Below are 27,984 nucleotides of genomic sequence, written 5' to 3' on the forward strand. Positions count from 1 at the left end.
TAACTGTAGGTTTAACCCTTTCTTCTGTGTAGTGCCAAAGGCTGTCAATATATATGAAATGGGTTACTTGCAAGAAGACAATGCTAGGATTTCACAGGATCCCTTCGGAGATTTAAGATCTCCAACTTACTTCCTGCCAAATTATTGTGGAAAAAGCATAACTTTAGACCTGAATGGACGTGGGTTCAAATCCCATGTCTTCCATTGGATGGGCTTGGGCAGTTACTTGAACTATTTGAACCTCCATTTTTTCATCTATAAGTGGAGATAAAAACTTGTCTTATGAAGGGCCTTGTGAAGATGAAATGAGATGATGTGTTCAAAGTGCCTAATAAAGTGCATACCTACACATAGTAAGGCATTTGATACACATTTGTTTTCTTCTCTAATCTTCCCACTGGACTTTATGGATATTTACTCTTCTTTTATCCTTAGCCACCTTGGGTTTGTGATGTAAACAGCTTCTCACATCTTAGATTTATTGCTTTTCTCCCTTAATCTAATTCTGCAAGTGTGTTAGAGGGAAGAGATCGTTTCACATGGTATGCAGCACCACTCGGGGGTCCTCGTTAAGCTAAAGCATGAGTCTCCGTAATAATGCTGAGAAGGGTTACAAGGCTTGTCTTCCTCCTTGGATCCTGGAGGCCATATGAACTTGTAAGTGATATAAAATCATACAGTGGTGAAGCTAAAATGAAACATAGATGTCATTTTGTCCATTTTATAGAGGAAGAACTGTGACTTGTGGAGGTCTCATGTCTTGTTCAAGGCCTCGTGGCAGCAGTGGCAGTTCTGGAACTAGAGCTCTGAATTGGCTGTTGTTACAGTTATAATTTAATTTTTGGAATACTGTCTGACTTAAGTCCTGAGAGCCTTTTGTTATATGTAAACTTTCTTCTTAATTGGAGCCCTGATTACACTTTTAGCAATGGGGAAGTGAACACTGTGGAAGACATTTCATTGACACTCCTTTGGGGAACAGTAGGGCTCCATTGAGAATATATCAGTTACCACCTAAAAATCTCTTCTTTCCCCAAAGGTTGCCCAGGGGGCACTGAAGTGGCAGCTTAGCTGTCTATTGAGCCTCTGCTCCCAGAATGGTGAGTTGGGAAGCAAATTGGTTTCTTCTGTTCTATAACTTAATTCTCCAAATAATGCCAAGTAGGGGAGGCTCACCCCAAGTCCCAGCTCTCTCTTTTTTAAAAATTGAGGTTTAGTTAACACAAAATAAAATTCACAGACTTCAGATGTTCAGTTGCTAAATGTTGATAATTGTATAAATACATATAAGCACCTTTAAAAAAAGATAAAAAATATTTTTATCACCTCAGAAAGTTTTCCCCCTTTACCACTTTTGTGTTCTATTATGATAGATTAGTTTTGTTTTTGGATTTCATGTAAGTGGAATCATAGAGGATTTGTATCTAGCTTCTTTTCACTTTAGCATGTTTTTTGTAATTTATCCATGTTGTTGCATGTATTACTATTTCTTTTGTTTTGTGTTACTGAGTACTATTCAATTGTATGGATAAAAGGTAAGAGAATTTACTCATTCTGTTATTGAAGGACATTTGGATTGTTTCCAGTTTTTGTCTGTTATGAATAGGCTGCTCTAAACCTTTCTATACAAGTCTTTTTGTGAACATATGTTTTAGTCGCTCTTGGATAAATACTTAAGAGTAAAATTGCTGGTCACAGGGTAGATGTATGTTTAACTTTAAAAGAAACAGCTCTTCAAAGTGGCTGTACTTCACAGTCTATCTTTTCCTTCCCTTAGGGGCTAGGCTCTTTAAGTTGAGGATTTGGCAGGGGAAGAGAACCTACATCATCAGGATCCCTGCTGCCAGAGCACAGTGGCTTGAAGCGGACACTTAAAAAGCTGAAACAGGTGTTTGAAACCCTACTCCAGCCTCCCTATTTGATGCTAGCCCCCTGAGAGGCTGGGACTTAGCCAGCAGAATTCAGACCTAATCTAATGGAGACTGGATTAGGGGTTTTTGCAGTACATGGCTGCATAATAGTGTATATATTATGACTTGGTACATTTGAAGCAAGTAAATGAACATCTTCATCTAGGAGAGGAGCTTTTGTGGCGCAAATGCCTTTTGAGCATGGAACAGTTAGTCTGTGTGCCAGATGAAAGCCCTTCACCACTCTTGCTTCTTACCCCCTGTATCCTTGAAGTTGTATGTAGTAGAGGTCAGCACTTCTCTTAGCAATGTTAATATCACCAAGAGCTTTAGCCAGGTAGGATTTGGTATTCTGTGTGTCAAATATTATGGGAGATAAATTATTCCCTGGTAAATTCTTTCTCTATATTTTTAAAGCCTCTGTCTTACTTAGGCCTTGGAGAACTAATTCTGATGGGCCAGAGGTTAAAGCAAGATACTGAAGGTTAGGGTGTGAGCTCTGAAAGCCAAACTATATCAAAACAGTAGTTTCTTTAACTATGCTCAGTGGGGTTGAAATTGATAGAAATGTGATCTGTCTTTACATGGCTGCTTCAACTGAAGGTTTCAAAAGGCTAGGTTCCAATTCAAAATCTTTTCTAATAATGGTTAGAAGAGCCCAGGAAGAGAAGAAATGGGCTCCCCATGCCAGTCTAACCTTTCTACAAAGTCTCGAGGGGTAAGTGTGTTTCTGAATTCAGGTCTACTTTGCAGGTGGCCATTCCCTTAAACCTAATCTGGTTATCTTCAGACCTCTATCTTGGAAGACAGGGCCTAGTTTTATACTGCATTATGTGGGTGCTTTTCTTGGTATGAATAAGCTGAGATTTGTAGATTAATATTCTTTCAATACTTCTTTTTAAAAATTATCATATAGTAAAAAATACAGCTCTATGAATTTTAACACATACATAGGTCTCTGTAACCACTGTGGAAGTCAGGATACAGAACAGTTTCATTGCCCCAGAAAACTCCTTCTATAGTCAGTCACGCCCATCCCGTCCCTAACTTCTGTCAACTACTGCTCCATCACCGTAGTTTCATCAAGAAAGTCAAATAAATGGAATTATACAGTATGCAACCTTTTGAGACTTTCTTCTTTCATTCAGCATGATGACTTAAAGATTTTGTCTAAACTGTTGCATAGATCAGTAGTTCTGTTTTTATTGCTAGGTAGTATTTTTTTGCATGTATGTACCACAGTTTGTTTATCCATTCACTAGCTGAAGGACATTTGGCTTTGTCAGTTTGGGGTAACTATGAATAGAGCTGCTATAAACATTGGTGTACAGGTTTTTGTGTAAAAAACACTGGTAGCTCTATGTGGTTTAAATTTGCATTTCTCTAATAGCTAGTAACATCAAGCATCTTTTTTATGTGCTTATTTGCTATTCATGAATCTTTTTTGGTGATGTGTCTGTTCAAGTCTTTTGTCCATTTTTAACTGAATTGTTTCCTTACTGTTGAGTTTAGAGACTTCTTTATCTGTTCTGGATTCAAGTTTTTTAGTGACAATACAATTGTTTACAAATATTGCTCCCAGTCTATAGCTTGTCTTTTCAATTTCTTAAGAGTCAGTATCATTCACAGAGCAGACACTTTTACTTTTGATGAAGTCCAGTGTATCAATTTTTTCTTTTGTGCATTATGTTTTCAGTATCTAAGTATTCTTTGCCCAATTCCAGGTCACAGAGATTTGTCCTGTTTTTTTCTTCTCCTCCTCCTCTTTCTTCTTCTTCCTCTTTCATCCTTCTTCTTTAATCCTCACCCAAGGATATCTTTTTAAAAATTTTTTTAAAACATTTATTTATTTATTTTAGAGAGAGGAAGGGAGAAAGAGAGGGAAACATCGTGTGGTTGCCTCTCTCTCACCCCCTACTGGGGACCTGGCCTGCAACCTAGGCATATGCACTGACTGGGAATTGAACCAGTGACCTCCTGCTTCCTAGTCTGGCACTCAATCTGCTGAGCCACACCAGGCAGGGCTTAAATTGATTTTTGAGAGAGAAACATTAATTGATTGCCTCCCATACATACCCCAACCAGGGATCAAACTTGAAATCTAGTTATGTGCCTTGACTGGGAATCGAACCCGTGACTTTGGTGTAGGGGGTGATGCTCCAACCAACTCAGCCACCCGGGCAGGGCTTGAATTAATATCTGTATAATGTATGAGGCTTAGAGCAAGGTTCTCTTTTTTTTTTTTAACGTACAAGTGTGCAATTGTTCCAACACCATATATTGATATCAGTACCTTTTTAGATACAAATTCTCTTTAGGACTGTACCTTCTTTAGGAATGAAGGAATTACAAAGGATTCTGTCTTGGGTTCTTCCTTTCTTTCCAAGAATCATCCTTGTTCTTGTCCCTTGTTTCTTTCTGGGTCTCTCTGAATTTGGGTTTGTTTTTAATGCCATTTAATCTAGTACTCATTATTTTTTTTAAAGATTTTATTTAGTTATCTTTAGAGGGGAAGGGAAGGAGAGAGGGAGAGAAATATCAATGTATGGTTGCCTCTCGTGGGTCCCCTGCTGGGAACTGGCCTGCAACCCAGGCATGTGCCCTGATTGGGAATCAAACCGCCGCCATCCTTTGGTTCGCAGGCCCGCGCTCAATCCACTGAGCTACACCAGCCAAGGCCTCATTATTTGTAAGTTGATTAAGTACAAAGTATTTCATTAGAAAATGGCTATCCATCACAGGGAGGCATGAGGGCTATAAAAAACATTAACTGGTACATCCTGGGCTGTAATGCAACTTTACCAGAGCAATGCAGCTTTTGTATTGTGTGCAGTTCGAATAAAATGAGAGACAGGGAGAGAAAGATATTGTTGGGAACAGGTGTTGGGAGAAACATCTATTGGTTGTCTCTCACACACCCTCAACTGAGGACCTGGCCTGCAACCCAGGCATGTGCCCCTGCCTAGGAATGGAACCGGCGACTTTTCAGTTTACAGGCCAGCTGTCAGTCCACTGAGCCACACCAGCCGGGGTCCATGGTTTTGTTGTTGTTGTTATCCTCACCCGAAGACATGCTTATTGATTTTTAGAGAGAGGGTAAGGGAGGGAGAAAGAGAGGGAGAAAAGCATTGATTGTTTGCCTCTCGTAGGCACCCCAACCAGGGACCAAACCCCCACCTAGGCATGTGCTCTGACCTGGAATGGAACCTGCAACCTTTCAGTTTATAGGACAATACTCCAACCAATGGAGCCACACTGGCCAGGGCTGTCCCACATTTTCTGAAGTTGTTTCTCAACCCTTTCAAGATTGCTTCTCCAGATTTAGCTGTCTTGAAGGTTCTCTGGGCACCTTTCAAACCAAATTTGTTCCTTCTTCAGCTCACAGGCATATCTTTAGAGGCAAGTGATTGTGGTATTGGTTCTGGTCCTTACGGGTTACATTTCTGATGCTTTTGTTTTCCCGTCAGTAAAGTAAAATGGGAAATGTCCTTTATTATAAAGTTCTTGAGCTGGTTAGTGTAAGGGCTGGTTGAGGCAAAATAAGATTCCACAGTCTTAGTGTCACTAAGAATTTACTTCCGTAGAAACCATTTGCAGCTCTTGGAGAGAGGTGAATAAGTAGAATTCTGTACACTTAAGGGACAGGGAGGTTGCCTACCAGTCCCATAATTGATATTCTTTAGGGATTCTTGGATTCTTCTCTAGAAGCTTTGGCTATTGACCCTTTAGTCTTTTCCATCATCTGTAGATTTTGCTAATGTCAGTTCAGAATTTAGCCCTTTTTTAATTTCCTCTTACTTTCCTTCAGGGCCCTTACAGGAGACATGACAGGGTAGTAATTGATAATAAAACTATAATGGTCATCTCTTCTTGCTATTGTTGAGCAAGGAGGTTTTGTACTAGACTGTAAAAGAGGAATTTGCATTGAAAAAGTTGTTCCAGCCCTGGCTAGTATGGTTCAGTGGGTTGGGCATCTTCCTATGAACCAAAAGGTTGCCAGTTCAATTTCCAGTCAGGGCACATGCCTGGGTTGTGGGCCAGGCATTGGTTGGTGGCATGCAAAAGGCAACCAATCAATGTTTCTCTCCCTTTCTTTCTCCCTCCCTCCTTTCCCTTCTCTCTAAAAATAAGTAAGTTGTTTTAGAAAAGTGTTCCAGGTGTAATGAATGCATAAAGCTGGAGTGTGTTTTTTTGTTTTGAAGTATAGGAACAGAAATTTTTGCTTGTTTGTTTTTAAGAGTTTATTTATTTTTTAGACAGAGGAGAGGGGAAGGGAAGGAGAGAGAGAAACATCAGTGTGTGGTTGCCTCTTGTGCACCCCCTGCTGGGGACCTGGCCTGCAATCCAAACATGTGCCCTGACTGGGAATCAAACCAAGACCCTTTGGTTCACAGTCTGTGCTCAATCCACTGAGCTACACCAGCCAGGGCCGGAACAGAAGTTTTTCATTTTTCCTGGACTTTCAAATTGCCTGCTTAAGTTTGGGCTTCATCTCATACAATGCATGTAGAAAATGGCAAGGCAGAGTAAAGAACCAAAGGAGCTCTGGTTTGCCTGTATATTACTATCTAATTGCTTTCTTCTCAATATGTGCCTATTTCCTCTAGAAGGAAGTGAACTAGTGTTTAGAGTTGATAGGCATCAAACTTGTGCTCTCAGTAAGACACATGGATCAGTCTGTCCTTGAGCCTCTGTGATATGTTTGAGGTCAGTCTCTGTGGGCCTCGTTTAATCCTGCTGGCCTTGTTAAAGGGGCCTCTATCTTCCTCTTGGGTTAGGAGGGAACTTGGGCAAACTCGATGCTTAATTTATATGGCAGTACTAAGCTCAAAAGCAGTATTTAGTCATTGGTTAGGAGGAGGGATGGTACAGAAGAAACTTCAGTTCTAGGATAGTTGAGATTTTCTCTTCTTTTCTTTTCCTTTTTCTATCCAAGTAATGAAGTTAAGATACCTAGTAGTAAACTTGTAGCAATAGCATGGCATAATATTTAAGAACATAATGCAGTGTTTAGAATCCAAACAGACCTGGGTTTAAATTCTACCTCTCCCACTTACTGTATAGTCTGGGCAGGTCATTTAATCTTTTAGAGCTTTGGTTTCCTTATCTGTAAAATGAAAACAGTAATATTTCTCAGGGTTATTTGGGAAGATGAAATTATCTGTGTATAATAATTATGCTTAATAATCTATGTAGCTGTTGCTGATATCTGAGACAAATTAAGGGTTTTTTGTTCTGGGCAGTGGAGTAGGATTCTTGTAAGGGTGGTAAGGGTGGTGGACAGCTGCTCCTAACAGCAAGCCACACTGGCTGTTTAGCAGGAATGCCAAAGTTGGGAAGCTGTTTTTGATTCCAGTCAGGATTCATGCATCATATTGGAAAAAGTCATAAAACAAACTAATTTTTTTCACGTGTGTGCTGCTTTTAAGTGCCTGTCTTATATTCTGAAAGTAAAGGGTAAATCTGACTTCAGGCAGAGCAGAGTGGACCTACTCAATGAGAAGGAGATGGTGAAAGTGAGGAATTCAGGAGCAGAGATTTACTGAAAGCAGCCTGCTGTTGACTATTATATGCTTTCAGGGATTTCAATCCCAGAGAAGAAAAACCCTCCTATTTCTCACTAAGGAGAGGTGATGTGGCAAAGTGTTTGAGCCAGAAAGCATATGTAAATGCCAGATACCCTTTTTTTTGTTGGTTGTCTTGAACATTTTTGGCCTATATATCTAGGGAGGGAGGAGTTCTTCTGTCATCCCTGGCTTAGATTAGGACCTCGTGAACATGACCTTTCTATAAATTGCTTATCAAAGATAATTCAGGGGCAAGTTTGAAATTGTGATTTCTAATCATTGGGATTTTCAGACTTTCTATAAAACCCCAAGTTGTATAAGTACAGGGATTGCTCATATTTAATCAGAGAGAATATTAAACTATTTTTTTAATTTATAAAAAGGAGGTTGGGTTGGTATTAGAAGGAGATAGATCAGTCTGAAAAATGAATGCTTCATTTTAGAGTTTTTAAAGGACCAAGTGTTAGAAGTAGTTTGTTTTTCTTAATATAATGTGGTTGATACCATTATCATCTACTGCTGGCTCTAGGAGGACCCACCCACCCATCTTGTGCCTGGATGTTGTGGTGATTAAGCCACTGTAGTGCTTTGTCTCTTAATGGGTCATAATATCAGAGATAATCTCCCCCTCCCTTCTCTAAAGGCACCTGAGAGAGAAGTTCAGCATGTATTTGACAAAAGAAAATAGATCCGGGAAATCGTTGGGTGACAGCTGAAAATAAGAGGATCCACTGTCAAGAGCTTAGACAAACAAATTGGGTTGCTTTTCCCCCAGGCTACCTTTATAACAGACTGCATTCATGGACCTTTACTTCCAAACTGTAATTTGCACTTACAGTAAGTTTTAGGGATCTAAGGGAACCTTAAAGAATTTAATTAGATCTGGCTGGTGTGCCTCAGTGGATTGAGCACTGGCCTGCAAACTGAAAGATCCCTGGTTCAATTCCCAGTCAGGGCACATGCCTGGGTTGAAGACCACATCCCTGGTTGAGGGCCTGAGATAGGCAACTGATTGATATTTCTTTCGTTCTCCTTCTCCCTCCCCTCCCCTTTCTCTAAAAAATAAATAAGTAGAATCTTAATAAAAGAATTAAACTACCATCACCATCATCTTCCCCAGGAAATCCCTATAGATGAGGAAACTGGCCCAGAGAAGTGATGCGTTTTGCTCAAGGTCACATAATTGGTGACAGACCAAGACTGGGCCCAGTGCATTTCTTTATTTCATTATAAAAACAATGAAATAAAGTTATATAAGAGGATTGCAAAGGCTTGTCTGTGTTTGACCCTTAAGGCTTCATTAACTAATAACATTTCTCTGAAAGATACTCTTTGGCAGTTTCCTCTTAAGTCAGTTCCTGAAATCAATCCTAAATCCCCACCTGACCATTCAAGGTCTAGAAATAAAGGTATGAAAGGTGTGGCAGATATTCTAGAGGCTTCTGGCTTCACCAATAAATAGTTTTGTTCATCCTTTGGACCACTACTCATGATGTCCTCCAGTGACCAAAAAGTGTATAGCTTCTTCCTACCAAACTTATAGTATCTCAGAAATTCCCTGTGGGGATAGTTCTTTATCTTACTTTTACTTTTATAAGAGATATTCCTGGATATAGCATATCATAAAAGTAGAACATGAGGACCTAACACTTTCTTCTAAATGGAATGTGGAGGCATATACAGAAAAGCCAAAAACCAAAAAGCTTTTTGTGCTCAAATAATTTTGTCCTGTGTCTCTGGATACAGAGATGTCAAGAAGGGTACAAAGGAGCTAGGCTTCTGTTCTTATCATGCTCTGATTTATTAGTCTGTTATACATGACACCTTGTGAATGATCATATTTTGTCTTCAGAAACACGAGCCAGTATTTGCAAGAGCTAGCTTGGGAGCAGACTGATGACCCTTTATAGTCTAGAAAGCAAGAATGGAGAAGTAGGCTCTGAGAGCGAAAGGGTTGAGATAGGCATTTCTGGAGCCAAATGGTGTTGAAATAATATACCACAGGCCTTTTTCCTTGTCAGCATAATCCAATTGAGAATGCCCAACCACCCTTGATAAGAGTCACTCAGGAGTGAAGAGCCTCACTACAAGGGAAAGCAGCTTATGTGTGCATTTTGGCCCAGGAATGTGCCAGCCCAATGCTGGCCAAATGAGAAAAGGTTGCTACAGGCTGGAGAACATAGGCCTCCTGGGAGGATGGTGCCTGCCCCGCTGTAGGCTAAGAAGAAAGTGTTTCCTTTTGTCTAAGGGCAGTACTTGATGCCACATAATGAGGCCTTTGACATATTGGAGTGGGTGGCATTTCTGACATGAAAAGAGAAAACAGTGTCAGGATTCATCCACTTCTGGACAGGTCACCTCATCATCTGAGAAGACAGAAGACTTGAGGGATGTCTGCAGATCCTCAAACTGACATTGGGCCAAACTGAGACTTCTCTGTTTTAATGTAGTAATAATATAGGGAGTTATAATAATATAAAGAGTTGAGCTCCCTGCTCCTTGGTGTTGAGCAGAACACCACCAAGACATCTCTAAAGGGCTTTCACTTTGCTTTGTGTTGAAGTAGACTACGAGCTAATTCAGAAAACGGTTTAGTAATTCTTGTACTTGTTCTTATTTGTCATTGACTAGTCAGAACTTGGACCTGGATTTGATTTTAGAAGCAGGCGGCCTAGTACTAAAAGGATCTCAAGTGTTCTTTCTTCAGTGAGGAGTTTATTTACCTTTTTTTGTACCCATTTGTTTTCTTCTTCCCATCTTAGAACATGAACCAATCACCTTCAGAGCACCCCTCTAACTGATCTGCACTCTGTGTGTACTGCCCTGTTTGTGCCTTGAGGTTGCCAGCCTTCCAGGGTGGGAGTTTTGACTGCTCGGCAGTGGTGTCAGATGTCTCCTTGGTTGTAAAATTACTCACCCTCCTTACTGTGAGCAGCATCACGGCACCTTTCCCCTGAAAAACTCAGGTAGCTCTTCTCACTCTTCTGAAGAAGATCAAGACAATTGAATCTCAGCCCCAGGCAGGCCAAGCCTGGAGGTGGAAACCAGAAACTTTTCTGTTCTGGTTTTAGGAAGCAGCGGAGTTGAATGGCTAAGAAAACAGGAGTCAGATGAATCTAGATTTGATTCCCATTTTCACCACTTGTTAGTTATATGATCTTAGTTAGTGGGCAGATCTACTTATCCTTTCTAAGTCTCATTTTCATCTTCAAAATGGGGATAATTATGAAGAGAGAAAGTGTATTAAATGCTCAGCACATAGCATGGTACAAGGTAATAAATGGTAGCTGCTATTATTATTATTTCTATCTCTTCTAAAAGGAGGATGAATATTCAATCATTGATTTTAGAATGGAACCCTATTACTTTCTCTGACAACTTTTATGTATACCTTGGATAAAGCTGAAACCCTCAGAAATTTAAAGACCTATTTTAAATTGTTCCATATATAAATAACATCTTTAACTTGTATCCCTTTTAAGGTTTAAGTAATCAAAGATAGGAGACTCACCTTTGAAGTTTTTGATATTTATTTAAATCTTAAGAACCTTATAGTACCTTACTAAGAACATTGGACCAGAATTCTAGAGCTACAAAACTAGAAGAGTAATGTCTTAGTTATATTTATTGCACATGTATTTCATGTACTACATATTTTATATGCATCAAATGAGATAATGTATATAGTTTCTGAGTACAGGACCTGGCACATAGTATACCAGGTCTGTCTAGAAAAACTCCAGCCATTGTTAATACAATAAGACATCAGTGTAACCTGGCAGCCAAGGAGAGTGCACTGGAATGCACATGTGTGAACAATGACAACTTTACTGCCCTAGTCAGTGGGGGTGATAGACACCATTGAGTGAGCATGTGTACTGTGTGGCTGTCACATTCAAAATGACTGAGCAAGTAGAACAACAAATCTGCATTGAATTTTGCATTAAGCTTGAACATTCCTCCACTGAAACTGTTCAAATGATTCAGAAGGCTTTTGGGGACAATGTGATGAGTGGAGCACAAATGAAAGTGTGGCACAAACCTTCAAAGATGGTTGAGAATCTGTTGAAAGTGATCCACATTCTGAAAGGCCTGCAACAAGCAGAACATCTAAGAATGTTGAACGTGTACAGGCTGCAATCAACAAAGATTGGCAACTGACAGTGCGAGAACTAGAAGCTGATCTGGGGATTCCAAAAACTACTGTGTCTGAGATTTTGACACAGGATCTCGTCATGAAACATATGTTGGCAAAATTCATTCCATGGCTTCTGCTACCAGAGCAGAAGAAACATCATGCTGCAATTATTAATGACTTGACCCAAACCACTACCAGTGAACCAGATTTCCTCAAGAAAGTCATAAAGATGAATCATGGGTCTATGGTTATGATCCAGAAACAAAGGCCCAGGTGTCCCATTGGAAGTTGCCTAGTTCTCCATGCCAGAAGAAGGCGTGGCAAAGTTGTGGGAAGGTTAAGACTATAATAACTGTGTTTTTTTATTGGGAAGGTGTTGCCTATCACGAGTACGTCCCTCCAGGCTAAACAGTTAATAAGGAGTACTACCTCAATGTTCTCATTGGTTAATGAGATGCAATTCAATGAAAACAGCCACAGCTATGGACAACTGGTGATTGGTAGCTTCACCAAAATGCGTTCATGCATCATGTCTCGTGCAGTTTTTTTGTGAAACATCAAATCACCCAAGTGACTCAGCCCCCTACAGCCCAGATTTGGCACCCTGCAACTTCTGGCTTTTCCCAAAACTATAATCACCTTTGAAAGGGAAGAGATTTCAGACCATAGATAAGATTCAGGAAAATACGACAGAGCAGCTGATGGCAATTCCAACAAAGGATTTTGTAGATTGTTTTGAACAATGGAAGGGATGCCTGGTGAACTGTGTGAGGTCCCAAGGTACCTACTTTGAAAGGAACTGAGGCATCATTATCCTATCTACAGTGTTTCTCATATCTTGTATCTTCTTCAGTAAATGTCTCTATTTTTTCATATTACATGACTGGATACCTTCTGGACAGACCTTTATTATTATTCTTATACATTGGTAGGTTTGATTTGCTAATCTACTCTTTAAGATGAAAGAGCTCAATATGTTGTCAAGAGGCTTGAAGAAGCAGGAGTGATATCATACAGAGACTTGGAGAAAGTCCCATGGAGAACTCTCTGGAGGCTCTGATGTGACCCTCACACAGTATACAATCCAGTCAATGAACAAGGGATCATCAGTCTCACTCTGCTACTAGCCAGCCAGATGATACCCAAGCTCATCTGTCAAATTAGGTAGTTGGAATCTTTGACTGCTAAAATACATAAAAGCCAGAAGTCACAGGGCAACTGCATTGCCCACACTGGTCAAGAAATCAAGATTTAAATAAATGTAGACATACCATGCATGAATTGGTAGGCACAGCATAAGAAAGATGTCATCCTCCCCAAGCTTATCCGTATACTCAATGCAATTCCTTTCAAATGATCAACAATATTTATTATAAATATAAACAAGTTTATCATAAAATTGAAAGGGAAAGGGAAAGGATATAGAAAACAGTATTTTTTTAAAAAGAGGAATAAAGTTGGAGTAATCGTACTACCTGATTTTAAGAAGTAGAATAAAGCTCTATAGCCCTGGCCAGGTAGTTCAGTTGGTTACGTCATCATCTCAATACACCAAGGTTACAGATTTGTTCCCCAGTCAGGGCACATACAAGAATTGACCAATGTAGAAGAATGCATCAATAGTGGAACAACAAATCAATGTTTCTCTCTCTTTTGCCCTTCCTCTTACTTCCTAAAATTAAAAATTTTTAAAAGAAAGAAGGAATATAGCTATAGTAATCAAGACAGTGTGATGATATTACAGAGTTAGACATAAAGATCAATGGAACAGAATAGAGAACCCAGGAATAGACTCACACAAATGTAGCCAACTAATTTTTGACAAAGGTGCAGAGAACTCAATTGAGAAAGAATCATTTTATTCAATAAATGGCATTGGAAAAATTGGACATCCACATGCAAAAAAACCCCTTGAATTAAACTTCACACATTATATAAAAATTAACTCAAAGTAGAGTAGATCATAGATATAAATGAAAAGCATAAATCTGTATACCTTTTAGGGGAAAAAAAAACCCAGAAAAGTCTCTCACCTGGGGTTGGACAAAGAGTATTTAGATACCAAAAGCACAATGCACAAAAGAAAAAGACTCATATGCTGAACTTCATCAAAAATACTGTATTTTGCTGTGTGTAATGTACAGCTATGTTTCTGACGCAAACTTTCAGGAAAAAAATCTTTTGTTTAAATTTTTTTTGGAATAATTTCTTTTTTTAAATTCATTTTTTAAAATATATTTTATTGATTATGCCATTACAGTTGTCCTGTTCCCCCCCTTCATTCCCCTCCAGCCTGCACACCCCTCCCCCACCATTCCCCCCCTTTCCTTTATGTTCATGTGTCACAAGTTCTTTAGATTCTATTTCCTATACTATTCTTGCCCTCCCCTTGTCTATTTTCTACCTACCATCTATGCTACTTATTCTCTGTACCTTCTCCCCCCTTCTCCTCCTCCCACTCCCCTGTTGCTATCCCTCCATGCGATCTCCATTTCTGTGGCTCCACTCCTGATCTAGCTGTCTGCTTAGTTTGCTTTTGTTTTAGGTGTGGTTGTTAATAACTGTGAGTTTGCTGTCCTTTCACAGTTCATTTTTTTAAATCTTCTTTTTCTTAGTTAAGTTCCTTTAACATTTCATATAATAAGGGCTTGGTGATGATGAACTCTTTGAACTTGACCTTATCTGAGAAGTACTTTATCTGCCCTTCCATTCTAAATGAAAGCTTTGCTGGATAGAGCAATCTTGGATGTAGGTCTTTGGATTTCATGACTTGGAATACTTCTTTCTATCCCCTTCTTGCGTGCAAGGTCTCTTTTGAGAAATCTGCTGACAGTCTGATGGGAACTCCTTTGTAGGTGACTGTCCCCTTATCTCTTGCTGCTTCTAGGATTCTCTCCTTCATTTTAATCTTGGGTAATGTAATGATGATGTGCCTTGGTGTGTTCCTTCTTGGGTCCAACTTCTTTGGGACTCTCTGAGCTTCCTGGATTTCCTGGAAGTCTATTTCCTTTGCCAGATTGGGGAAGTTCTCCTTTATTATTTGCTCAAACAAGTTTTCTACTTGTGGCTGTTCCTCTTCCCCTTCTGGTACCCCTGTAATTTGGATGTTGGAACGTTTAAAGGTGTCCTGGAGGTTCCTAAGCCTCTCCTCATATTTTTGAATTCTTGTTTCTTCATTCTTTTCTGTTTGGTCATTTTTTTTCTTCCTTCTGATCCACTCCATTGATTTGAGTCCTAGTTTCCTTTCCATCACTATTGGTTTCCTATGCATTTCCATTCATTTCAATTAGTTTAGCCTTCATTCGGTCCTCTAATTTTCTGTGAGCATCCTGATCACCAGTGTTTTGAACTGTGCATCTGAAAGGTTAGCTATCTCTTGGTCGAATAGATTTATTGGCTCTGGGGCTTTGAGCTGTTCTTGAGTCATAATGTTTTGGTCTATTCACACCTGTTATGTACAAGGGGCAGAGCTTTAGGTGTTCACCATGGCGGGGCAACCCATGTTGCTGGATTGTGACGCTGTATGTGGGGGCAGGGTCAGAGTGGAGCACTGGCATTTATTCCGCTCTCTCTCAGATTTCTGTCCCCTCTGCCGCTTCCCACAAGCAAATTGGGCCCTTCTGGCACTGGTTCCCAGGTATGTGGGCCTGCGCACCCTCCAGGATTCTGTGGGTCTCTCCAATGAACTCTGTGAGCCTGGGAGCTTCTCCCGGCACCTGGACCCCAAAAGTCTTTCTAATTGGTGCTTTCAGGCTCTAATTCCCATAGCTGGGGCCCTGGCCTGAGCAGTCTGTCTCACTGCTCGCTCCTTTGCTTGGTTCATCTGTGCACAAATGTGTGATTGTGGTTAGCCAGCCGCCTTGCACTCTCACCGGGTCCACCTGTTGCCACCCCATGCCTGGGGTCCGCCAACTGCCGCCTGTGCTCCTGTGCTCCTGAGCTCCTGAGCTCCTGGGTCAGTCAGGCTGATCTTTCCTGCCCGACCCTGCTCCACCACTGACTCCGCCTCTCTTACTGGTCTGGATGAACAGTTCATTGTTGTCAGACTTCCGTACAGTTCCATTTCTGTGTTTTGGCTGCATATTTGTTACTAAAACTTTGTTGTCTTTAAACTTGGTTGTGCGAGGAGGTACAGTGTTTCCACCTACACCTCCATCTTGGCCAGAAGTCTTTTATGACCTTCTTGATAAAACTATGGGCAGTGGTTGACAGTTTAGGTGGGCATGACTGACTAAGGGATAATAGAAGGGGTTTTCTGGAGCGATGAAACTGTTCTGTATCCTGATGGCCACAGAGGTTACAGGGGTCTATGTATGTGTTAAAATTTATTTACCTCTCTATACCAAAAGAGGCAGTTAAAATTTTTTTTCATTAAAAAGGCAGAATACACTGACTGAAAGTATTAAGCCATGCCTATAAAATTGCCCTCATCTCTCAACATGAAAGAAGACATGATACAAACATAGTAATAGCAATTGTATGAAAGGTCAGAAGATCTGTACCCTTTCCTACCTCTCAGTTAATTTTTTTTCCATGTAGACTTTTATATCTCAAATATACCAAATACTGGTGGGACTCCCCCCAAAAACCTGGAATTATCTTCTGGCATCCGGGCCCCCTGTATTACATAGAGGCTTCCCCTGCTAGGTGAGTGTTCCAGGAACCCATCTGTATCAGTGTACCAGCTGGCATTGTTGTGAGAAGCTGCTTTCGGTCTCAGTGATTTTTTATAAGACTCTTTTCAGCATACTTGCCCATTTCATAATGGAGGATTTGCCAGTGCACCTGCCCACACCGTGCTGAGTGTTCAGTGGTTTTTGACTGAAAGTGGCATGACCCCCTGCCATTTCACCCAATCTCTCCCTGAGCAACTTGTTTTCTTTTTTTCCCCAGATGAAAAATGTCCTCAAAGGGAAATGTCTTGCAAATGTGGAAGAGGTGAAACAAAAAGTGGCAGAAGCATTGAAAGGCATCAAAATCAATGAGTTCAAAAACTGTTTTGAGTGGTAGAAAAAATGTCTTAACAGGTGTATTGTATCAAATGGCAAGTACTTTGAAGGTGACTGAAGTGTGGAACATGTAAGAATAAACACACAATTTTTAAAAATAAATTGTGGGTTTTGGGGTCTACCCTTTGTGTGACCATTTCTTGAATGACAGATCAAATTGTATGTAATACAGTTGTGTTCCTAAAGCAGCAACACTAGATGACTTCAAATGTTTTAATGTGCTTTTTAAAAAATATTTAAGATGTTAAGACTATTAAGATAAAAATATTTCATAAGTTTTGGTTTTTCCAAATATTTTTATTCTTTACATCTCAATCCTCTACCTCCTGACACACAAAGGGTTTTCTGTTTTGTTTTTTTTTTCCCCTGCAAATTGTACAGCTCTAGGTGGGGGTAGTGGGGGATAAGAAGCAGGTTTTATACAGCTGATGTGATCACTGTGCAGACAAGTTTGGAAAATGCTATTCAACCTGCCAATTAATTAAAGCATTAATCTAAGATGCAGCCGGGCCCAGGGAATGTTTACCTAGGGGGTAGTGGTACTAGGAATTAAGTGGGAAGCTCCCTGTATTTACATGAAAATGAAGGTGCTTAGGAAACCTAGCTTCCTTTTGTCTCGAAAGGTGAGCAGCCTTGATCTTGTCCCTAAATCTTTCTGGCCTATTTGGGAAGCCTTTCCCAAAGGCTGGGCTCTGAACGATGGAAAGCACAGCATATTCTAGAAAAACTAATTAAACCATGGGCAAAGTAGGGTAGGGAGCAAGTCCAGTATAGTATAACGTAGACCTTCTAAATTCAGGAGTATGTGCTGATAATTAGGTAGAACACATGTAATGGTTTTATAAGTTTGGGAACCATAGACTGTATAGACTAAGTTCAAATCCCAGCTCTGCTTTTTATGAGCTGTGTGATTTGGGGCCAATCATGTATTTTTATCTGAGCCTTGTTTTTCTTATCTGTAAAATAAAGATTATGTATTGTCCTTCATCTCTGGGCAGTTAGCCCTCTGCTTGCTCTAGACAGAAAGGAAGCTGGAGGATGGTTAGGACCTTAAAATTACAAACCGCCTCCCTGGGTAGGTACTGTGCAGCATTTCGTTCTTTTTAGGTTTTTTGTTTGTTTGTTTGTTTGTTTGTTTGTTTGTGTTTTTTTAGCAAGGTTCTGTAAACTTCAGCATTACCTGTCACCTTCCTGGGAGGCACTACATTCTCTGTCTCTTAGAGAAGTGACTGGGATCATAACAGCAGAAAACAAAGATAGGCAGCTCACCATGGAATCTCTTTGACCACATTGGCTGTACCCAAGATAAGGTTTACCTGCTTATCACTAGGGAGGGTGAACGTGGAAATGGACTCAGCAATGAAAAATTGACCCAGCAATATTTGATGATATTAAATAACTTATTTTTTTAATTGTCGTATTATATACATAACATAAAGTCCACTGTCATTTTCTTGATAATTTTTAAACCATAATGATAATACTCTGGTTTCTTAAGCTTTTTAATCTTTTAGAGCTACATACTAAAATTTTTACAAATTAAATGATACAGTGTCTGATTTCACTCAAGGTAAAACAGAGGGAGGAAGTTTGATCCAGCAGCGAAGAACTGGAGCCTCATGACAGATAGGACCTTTTTCTAGGGTTTAGCTTTACGGTCGATGGTGCCTATTCATTCCTGTTTCTTTTCTTGCAGAACTCTCAGAAGTTGAGCCCAATGTGTTCCTTCGTCCATTTCTGGAAGTGATTCGTTCTGAAGATACCACTGGCCCTATTACTGGATTGGCGCTCACCTCCGTTAACAAGTTCCTGTCCTATGCGCTCATAGGTAAGAACTCGGGCTTTTCGATGACTGCAGCACTTCATTTCCTGCCTTTCCTGAGCTGGTCAGGCTTTAGGCAATGAGCTGGTGACACTGGAAAGTTATTTTCTCAGTCATCTGCTTCCTTGTAGAAGAAAAATAGGAGTATTGATTACTCATCATGCTAATTGACTCAGGTTTTGCGGGGTGGGAAGGAAGGAGAGGTTTCTTGGGACTCTTGATTTCTTTAGGCTTTTGAGGGAGTAAAGGATATGGTGGGTGCTATAGGCAGTTTGGTTTGTTTTGGTTTATTTTTAAAGTTATTTTTAAAATGTAATGTGTGCTTATTTAAAGAAGGTAAATAATAAAGGGTATCTAAAAGAAAATTTAATGGACTTTTTTCTGTCTTTCTCAATGCTACTTCTTCTTTAGGTAAATAATGTTTAGAGACTGGTTTGAATCTTTCTATACCTATCTCTACGTGTGTATAAATATAGAGAGAGTAGCCCTGGCTGGTGTTGCTCAGTGGATTGAGTGCTGGCCTGTGAACCAAAAGGTTGCCCATTCATTTCCCAGTCAGGGCACATGCCTGAGTTGTGGGCCAGGTGCCCAGTAGGGGGTCACACAAGGGGTAACTACACATTGATGTTTCTCTCCACCTCTTTCTCCCTTCCTTTCCCTCTCTCTAAAAATAAAAATAAATTTTAAAAAATCTATAGAAATATAGAGTACCATTTTTTTTTAAATAAAAATAGCCCTGGCTTGTGTAACTCTATGGATTGAGTGCTGGCCTACAAACCAAAGGATTGTGGTTCAATTCCCAGTCAGGGCACATGCCTGGGTTGCAGGCCAGGTCCCAGCAGGGGACCCATGAGAGGCAATCATACATTGATATTTCTCTCCCTCTCTCCTCTTCCCCTCTAAAGATAAATAAAATTTAAAAAATAAATAAATAAAAATAAAGTAGGATTATGTGCTTCATATCTCTTTTTACTTAATAGTATTAACTTAAAAAAATGTGCATTATATAGTTGTCTATCTGATTTCTTCCCCCCCTTGGTTTTATTAAGATAATTGACATATAGCATTGTATTAGTTTAAGGTATACAACATAAGGATTTGATTTATGCATATGTTGTGAAAATGATTGCCACAATAAATTTAGTTAACACTTATCACCTCATATAATTACAATTTTTTTCTTGTGACAAGAACTTTTAAGATGTCTTAGCTTCTTTCAAATACAATATACAACATTGTTAACTATAGTGAACCAGACTGTACATTACATCCGCAGAACCTATTCATTTTGCAATTGGAAATTTGTATATTTTTTGTCTTAAAAATGTACAAATGTGTCCTTTTTTATCATTTTAAGTGTATTATTAAGTGGCATTAATTACGTTCACAATGTTGTGCAACCATCAGGACCATCTATTTCCTAAACTTTTTACACCAAAAAAACCCCTAATAATTAAGCAATAATATGCCATTTTCTCTTTTTCTCAGCCCCTGAGTCAAATTTTTTTCAGTAGCCATATAATTTCCATAGTACAGATGTAATACAGTTCATTCAATCGTTATCTTATTGACTAATACTTACTCTTCAGGTTGTTTCCTATTTTGAGCCATTATAAATGTTGAAATAAGTCCTTGTTTATATATCCTATTTATTAATTTTCCTTTTCTATGACATTCCTACACTTGAAATTTCTGGATTTAAAGGTCAGGTGCTTACTACATTTTCATAGATACTACCAGGTTACTTTCCCAAAAGATTACAGCATTCACACCTCCAGCAGTGATGTTGGAGAGTTTCCATCTCCCCACACTGTCACTGGCACTGAATCCTATCAGTGTTCTTCATTTGTGTTAATTTGGTGGGTGAAAACTGGTATTTGGTTGTTTTGATTTCCTTGAGGTTGAACATTTGAATTTCTTCTCTTTTGCCTATTTTTTACTGAGTTTTTCTTACCAGTTTATAGGAGCTTTTTGCACAGTGGGGATACTAACCCATTGCCTGTAACAGTATACAAATATTTTTTCCCATTGTAGCCTGAATAGTTTATCTTGTCTATTGTTTATCTCTGAATTTGTTTAGGGTGTCTCTTTTGGATTCCTTTTTAGTTGGTCTTGTCTCTCAAGACCCTGAATTCCTTTCCCCTACTGACAGCCCTTGTGCAAGGGTGAGGAACATAGAAACAGGCAGCTGTCTTTGTTTCTAAGTAGGGAGACGAGGAAAGAGGCACTCAGACAGAAGCTAGCCAGAGAGAAAAATGGCCTTCAGTTTAGAGCAAGAAAACTGTTTATCTTTTCTAGAAAGTTGGGTTTGCTTGGCTGAGGTATTCCTGAATACTTCCTGAGCAGGAATCCTGGGTACCAGCTAGTTTCTGAATAGGTGTACCAGCCTCTCCAGGCACCATGGTCCTAGCTTCATACTTTTCCTAAGCCAAAATCAGGCCCAGCTACTTCCAGCCTTGTCCTGAGCACCACCTGCAGGTCATCTCTCTTCACAGCCTCCAGCAGCTGCCCTCTGTGTCTTTTCCCTCTGTTGTCCTGTTGATGTAACTCTTTCCCCTTCCTGGACTTGGCAGACAAGCTGGTCATTGGAGACCTCAAGCCAGCTGGTCATTGGAGTTTCCTGTGGTGGGAAAAGAAAATGCTGGAGGTGGTGATTGCAGTGGGCATGAGAAAAGGAGCAGGAAGGAGTGTATGAAAGCCAGAATGCAAAGGAGATGAGATTGGCAAATTTCCCTGCAGTGTGCTCCAGAGTGGCCAAGAAAGGACATTCTAAGGGGTCCTGGGGAGTACAGGGTCTTCTAAGTGAGCCCAAGCCAAACACTCCTTTGTTTGAGCTGCCTTTCTAGAAGAAACTACCCCCTACACTTCAATCCTATGGCCTAAGGCTTCTAGGATTATTTTAGGTTTTACTCCAAGAACCAACCTTTCATTTGGCTCCACACAGCTGCCCGACCAGGATTTGTGGCATTGATTGCCTGGCTTGGTGGTAGGCCATGCACATGGCTCTAAAGACCTGTTGCTCTTACTTGCCTTTTTAGAAAATTGACTTTGCTATTTCATTCAAGCTCAGAGAATAAGAGGTACAAAAAGATTTAGTAGAACTTAAATTACTTTAATAAGGGAGATTACTGAAGGAGGGGAAGAAATGTGCCCTCAGGAGCCTTGTGCAATGGGAACAAGACTGTCATTCACTGAGCTCGGAAACCCCATGCAACAGTGAGACAGACCTGGATTTCCTGTACAAGGAAAGGTCTCTGGAGGGCTGAAAAAGGACTGTCAGACGGGGCTGAGAGAGAGGATTCCAGCAAGAGCCTTGAGAATACAGTCATACCTCAGAGATACTGTGTTCGGTTCCAGACCACTGCAATGCAGTGAGTCATAATCTTTTGCTGGTGGAGGGTCTTGTCTTTCTACAAAATGCAACATATGTGAAGTGCAATGAAGAGAAATACAGTAAGGCAAGTTATGCCTCTATAGGGTTTTCTGTGTTAATTAGGAGAAACAAGGGTTGAGGTGATTGGAAGAAGCTGGTTCACCCCATATACTATATATCATCATGAAATTGGGTCCCTTTTGCATGACCTCTAAAGTAGCCACTCCTAATGCTGAGTAAATGCATTTCGTATTGGGTTGGCCAAAAAATTCGTCGTTGTTTTTTTTTTCCATAGGATGGCTCTAATAGAGCATAATTGTCTTTAACTTCATTCAAAACAATTTTGTTAGATCATATTGTGACAGCCATCATATCAGCGTGTATTTTTTAAAAACTTACCAAAATTGGTGAATTTTTGTGGCCATTTTAATATTGAAGATGGAAGAACATACTCAACATTTTTGTCATATTATGCTTTAGTATTTCAAGAAAGGTAAAAATGTAACTGAAATGCAAAAAAAAAACGATTTGTGCAATGTATGGAAAAGGTGCTGTAACTGATCCAGTGTGTTGAAAGTGGTTTGCCAAGTTTGGTGCTGGAAACTTCTCGCTGACAGTGCTCCATGGTTGGATAGACCAGTTGAAGTTGATAGCGATCAAATCAAGACATTAATTGAGAACAATCAGTGTTATAATATACCACACGAGAGGTAGCCGACATACTCAAAATATCCAAATCAACCAAGTTATTGGTGAAAATGAAAAACGAGTCTTTTATCTTACAGAAAAAAGCCATACAGACTTTTTGGAAAACCCAATAAATAGGACCAAAACAGTCTAAGTGTCAGAGACCAACCAGAACAGAAAAGAAAAAAGAAAACTGCTCACAATTAAGGAAAGTCTCCTAGCTTATTGTTGCAAGAGAAATGTTATAGTTTCTCAGCCATTCCCTGAGGTTTAGGCTCAAGAACTCTATTATTTTAGGTAACAGAAAAAAGAAAATGCTAAGAATTTCTTAAAATCCCCACCACTTAAAACTAGAAGGTGCTTCTGCATTATACCATGCTACCTCTAGAGCCACTTCTGTCATTCAAAAAGCTTTATAATGTCTCTACCCCCTCTTTCCCTACTTGTGCTCCCCTTTTTAAGGACGATCCAGATAGTTCTGAGGACCTTTGTAGGCCTTCAGGGAGGCCACTTCTTTGGCTCTTCCTTGTGGATATTTAACATATGAGTGAAGCAGTTCCCCTCTTGGCAGCATTTGTGTTAGGTTCTAGCCTTGTGCAGGTTGTCTGACCTCTAGCTTCTCCCTTTTTCCTATTCACTGTTAAAAGTCTCCCTCCCTCCTATTCTCCAAGTAGCCAGCTCCCAGTCCTGTTAAGTTTGACCCTTTTCTCTCCTAAGGCCTGTTTAGTTAAGCTGGTAACAGGATTCTTGCTCTGCATCACATTGTTTTACATAAGAATGAAGAGGTCTCCGATTTGATGTAATGTGGCACCCAAATATGAGTATTGGCAGTAGGGACTGTCCATTTCTTCCCTCTACTTTCCTACCTCAGTGGCATATGAACATAAAACTCCAAAAACAACCAGAGATGGATGTGTTGAAGAACATATGAAAAGAGAAAGGCTGGAACCTTGGCATTCAAAGGTCTTGCCCTGCTCAGCCCTTGCCCTAGGCCCTAAACTCCTATTTCCAGGCCCTTTCTCTATGAAATGAGTAGCTTTACACCAGTGATTCCCAAAGTGTGATCCCCTGACCAGCAGTGTTGGTGTCACCTGGGATCTTGTTACTAAGGCAGATTCTCAGGCCTCGCTCTAGACCTGCTAACTCAAACATTCTGAAAGTGGGTCCGGCAATTTGCATTATTAGCAAACCCTTCACGTGATTTGATATATGCTTAAGTTTGAGAACCACACTTTTACGCAGTGGAGTTTATGCTAAGGAGCTCATTCAAGTCGTTTGTAGGCAAAAATTCTCAGGTAGCCCAAGGAACCTCAGGTTATGAAATTGAAGAGGAGAAAACCAGTCTCTGAAAGCAGTCCCTGGACAGGATATCTTGCTTTTCCTCTCTCCTCTCCATATCATTTAGTCAGTCTTTTCTTTTTTTTTTTTTTTTTTTAATATTTTATTTATTTATTTTCAGAGAGAGGGGAAGGGAAGGAGAAAGAGAGGGAGAGAAACATCAATGTGTGGTTGCCTCTCATGTGTCCCCCACTGGGAACTGGCCTGCAACCCAGGCATGTGCCCTGACTGGGAATTGAACCGTGATCGCATGATTCGCAGGCCCGCGCTCAGTCCACTGAGCTATACCAGCCAGGGCTTAGTCAGTCTTTTCTTTTTCACTGGAGCAGATCCCACTCATGAGGGCACAGCAGAGGGCATGGAGAACATGGCAGATGCTGTCACTCACGCCCGTTTTGTGGGCACGGATCCTGCCAGTGATGAGGTTGTCCTGATGAAAATCCTTCAGGTAAATGGAGGGGAAGAGCAATCAGGCTAGCTGCCAGGAGCTGGTGCCACCGGCTCTCCTCTCCCCAGTCTGATAGTCTGTGGACAGTGTAGAGCTATGTTTTGACTCCACTGGGGCTTAGGGAGCTACTTTGTTTCCAATCAAGCAGTGCGGGTACCCACAGTAAAAGCTCTTTCTAAGGAAAATAATTAAAAGCTTTAAATGAACCAATATCAAATACCGGAAACCCTTAATACACTTGTACCTCTGGCAGCCTGTATCTGTTGGGCTCGTGGGCTAGGGCTGGAAAGGAGGATGAACTCTGTCAGGGTCATGCAGAGGAAAGACAGTTTCTAAGACAAGCTTCTGGAGACATCCCCCTGCCAGACTAAAAGTAAGGTCAGCATTCTCGCTAACCTCTCTTTCTCACCCCAAGTGCTTCTGTAAGAGAGTAGAGGAACAGGAGGCAGCTTTGCTCCCCTCAGGTACACCTTCACCTCATCTGCCTTAGTTTTATCATAGTACCAATTCTTTCTTCCTGCTAGGTGCTGCGGACTCTCTTGCTGACACCAGTAGGTGCCCACCTGACCAATGAATCTGTATGTGAGATTATGCAGTCTTGCTTCCGGATCTGCTTTGAAATGAGGCTCAGTGGTAGGTGCTTGAATATTGGGCCCTTCACCATTCCTGGGGATATTGTGAGTATGCATACAGGATGCCGTCCTTGAACCCAGAGAGATGGAAAACTTGGGATTTCTCCATCACCTACCTTGTGAAACCATAGGGGTTTAGAAGTCTGTCTGTACTTGGCTGTTTGTTGTGCAACTAGAATAGAGAACTTAGCCCATTGTGCCAGGGTAAGAATTAGAATATATCTCTGAGTAGCCTAGCCGAGGCACCAAATCTCCTTCCCTTTGGGTTTCTAGGATTGACACCCACCTACAACCTCTGAGAACACATCTTTGCACCCCTTTTTTGACTCAGTAGTGCCACCTAGTGGGTCAGTGAAGTCATGGCTGCCAGGTTGTGCTGGATAGAGCTGGTTTTAATAAGTTTGGCATAATCCTTGGTAAACAAGGTTTGGAGGGGAGTCTGCTCTGAGAAGCCTCCTGATAATAGCTCGGCAAGTAATGACACCTGTGTTATTTGTTTTGCCTGTGCAGAGTTATTGAGAAAATCCGCAGAGCACACTCTCGTAGACATGGTGCAGCTGCTCTTCACAAGGTAAACCTGCTGCTGTTTGCTTCAGCCCTGCTGCCCAGGCCTCTTGAGCCTGCCTGCTTCCACACAGCCACTTCAGGGACCTGGCCAACCCTACAGCCACCTGAGAGGCCAATGGGATTTGGATGGGGGTATTTCTCTGGGCCCAGGGTTACCAATCGAGGGAGAAGGAGGAGGGAACCAGCTTGCCCCCTGGAGGAGGCAGAGGGTTATTTGATCTAGGCTGACAGACCTTATTCTGCTTCCCAAACTTTGGTTCGTCACTGTACAGGTAGCAGCTGGGAAAGGGAACCCAGAGAGGAAGCCAAACTCAAGGGAGCCTAGAACAGGTTGCTAGGCTCCCAGAGCTCAACCCCATTTCTGTGAGGAAAGACTAAGGCGAAGGTTTCCAACAATCCTGGTTTGCCCAGATTATCCCAATTTTAGCACTGTAAGTCCCATATCCTCCTAAAATCTCTCAGTCTCAGGCAAACCAAGACTGTTGGTTACCTAGTTAAGGCCTTCAACTTTAGGACCTAGGAGGTCTTTTTGTATTATGCCTAACTTTCTGTTTCCTGCACCTCCTTTCAATAGACTGTGAGAAGAGCTGAGAGGTAAGGGCTTTAAAGCCCACCCCCACCCCTCAGGGGATATTGAGAACGGGAGAAGTTGTGCAAGTGTGGAGACAGGGGTTATATGAGAAATCGGTGTAACTTCCACTTGATTTTGCTGTGAACCTAAAATTGCTCTAAAAAATTATTTTTTAAAAGCCTCTTCCTGGGATTTCTTTTTGCTCTTAGATCTATAAATAATAATCCTTATTATCTACAGACTAAATCTGCCCCTGAACTCTGCTGCTAAGAGTTTCTTACTTCTCTGGTTCAAATTTCCTGGTTTTGAAACTTCAGCCCGCCTTTTACTTCTCATTCCATGCCCAGTCTCCTGGGGTTTTGATGAACTGCCCTCTCCCCATCTTTTGGCTTTCAGCAATACTTGCTTGCCCTTCAAAACAGGAAGCAGTCAGTTTAAGGATGAAAAGAGCCTCCACACTCCAAGGGCACATAGTTACTTTGCCCTGATGACCACCTTCTTTTTAAGAAAGTGTCTGTGTCATACCTTCCCCAATTCCTGTAGCTCTTTGATGAAGCTCTGAAAAGGTTGAAATTAGCCTGCTCCCTCCCTCCCTCCCTCCTTCCCTCCTTCCCTCCCTCCCTCCCTTCCTTCCTTCCTTCCTATTCCAAAGAGGCAGGCATGCTCTTGCCCAGAGCATCTTTGGGCTGTGGTTGGCATGAAGGGGGAAGTTTTGTTAATATTCCTGTTAATACTCCATGAGATTCTCTGTACTATAGGTTACCTCAGTTTAAAGAAGAACCCAAGAACTATGCGGGGACCAACATGAAGAAGGTATAACCTGCATTCCCTCATCCAAACCTTGATCTCCCAACGTCAGTGCTATGGGGATTTTCCTGGATATCCTTGCTTAGCAAAAACATACTTTTGCTTAGACAGGTCTACTCAGAATCTAGAAATAGCTATCACAACTTTAGTGAGAAATTTATTCTTTCCCAGATACCTCTCCTTCCTCAATCTTTTCTTTCTAGCCTATCTTGTTGGCCCACTACATAAGCTGGTAAGCCAGTCCTTCCTAAAAAACTGGATGAGGCTCATTAGATTGGGCTAAAAATGTATGTTGATAAAGATGAAAGACCTGACGTCTTCTCAGGGCCCAGCCTTGTCAGCAGGTAGGAGGCCTGGAGAGTCTATGCCCCAAATCCCATTCAAATGCTGGATTGGACTGGGCTCATGCTTGGGCTAGTCTCCACTGACAAGCAAATCAAGCCCGACTCCAGAAGGTTCTCAAACTGCTAGAAGAATGGTGGTCAGAAGAATGGCCTCTTTCTATCTTGAACAGAAGCCCTGGACTTCACAGGCCTCCCATGAAGATTCTGCTTTCGGCCCTAAGAGGTTCTGCCCATGGAGATGACCCTTGGCTGTTTGGTGCATGCACCTGAACCTCCCCTCTCCCCTGCCATCCATCCCCATTCCTGCCCTGTGCCCTGTTGGCATGTGTCTGAGTTTATTTCACTCTGTTTAAATCGTTCATTTGCCTGTCTTTCACAGATTTCTCCATGTCTCCTCAACAAACTGGAGCTAAATAGTGGGGAGCAGACCAAAGCCCTGAACCAGTTAGAGAGGGTACTCCTCTTTAAGAACCTCAAGGTCTCTCTCCCTCTCCCTCCTTCCTCCCTTTTTATTTATTTACTTAAGTGTTTATTTTCTTTTTTGTATGTAATGTCTGGGTTCCATTTCCATTGTGCAGAGCACACTTATCCCTCTCTAGTAACACAGCATGGCTTTGGAAGAGTTGCATATATTTATAGCTTTGCAGTGTTGATAATTTTCCAGGGGCATCTAGTTGCCTGGAGGCCGAAGGAATCCTTGAATTGGTGGTGTACTATATAGTGAGCCTAGATAGTGAGCCTGGGTCCTGCTGACGTATTATGCGTAGGCTT

General features: G+C 41.0%; 1 protein-coding gene across 11 annotated transcripts in view; it reads left to right on the top strand.

The window, feature by feature from the left end:
* Positions 1-27,984, top strand: part of GBF1 (golgi brefeldin A resistant guanine nucleotide exchange factor 1) — a 125,086-nt gene that overhangs the window by 73,592 nt on the left and 23,510 nt on the right. For 9 of the 11 annotated variants that reach the window (XM_037159437.2, XM_037159441.2, XM_037159440.2 and 6 more), the window contains 5 exons: positions 18,321-18,452; positions 24,174-24,292; positions 24,817-24,925; positions 25,435-25,495; positions 26,821-26,875. In XM_037159437.2, the coding sequence (XP_037015332.2) occupies positions 18,321-18,452; positions 24,174-24,292; positions 24,817-24,925; positions 25,435-25,495; positions 26,821-26,875 (476 nt within the window). Of the gene's footprint in view, positions 1-18,320; positions 18,453-24,173; positions 24,293-24,816; positions 24,926-25,434; positions 25,496-26,820; positions 26,876-27,592; positions 27,692-27,984 lie in introns of those variants that run through there. The other 2 variants (XM_053668584.1, XM_037159445.2) reach the window with 2 other exon arrangements.

Source organism: Artibeus jamaicensis, unplaced genomic scaffold (genome assembly GCF_021234435.1).
Source record: "Artibeus jamaicensis isolate MK-2021 breed Jamaican fruit bat unplaced genomic scaffold, CSHL_Jam_final contig_490, whole genome shotgun sequence".
Lineage (NCBI taxonomy): Eukaryota > Metazoa > Chordata > Mammalia > Chiroptera > Phyllostomidae > Artibeus > Artibeus jamaicensis.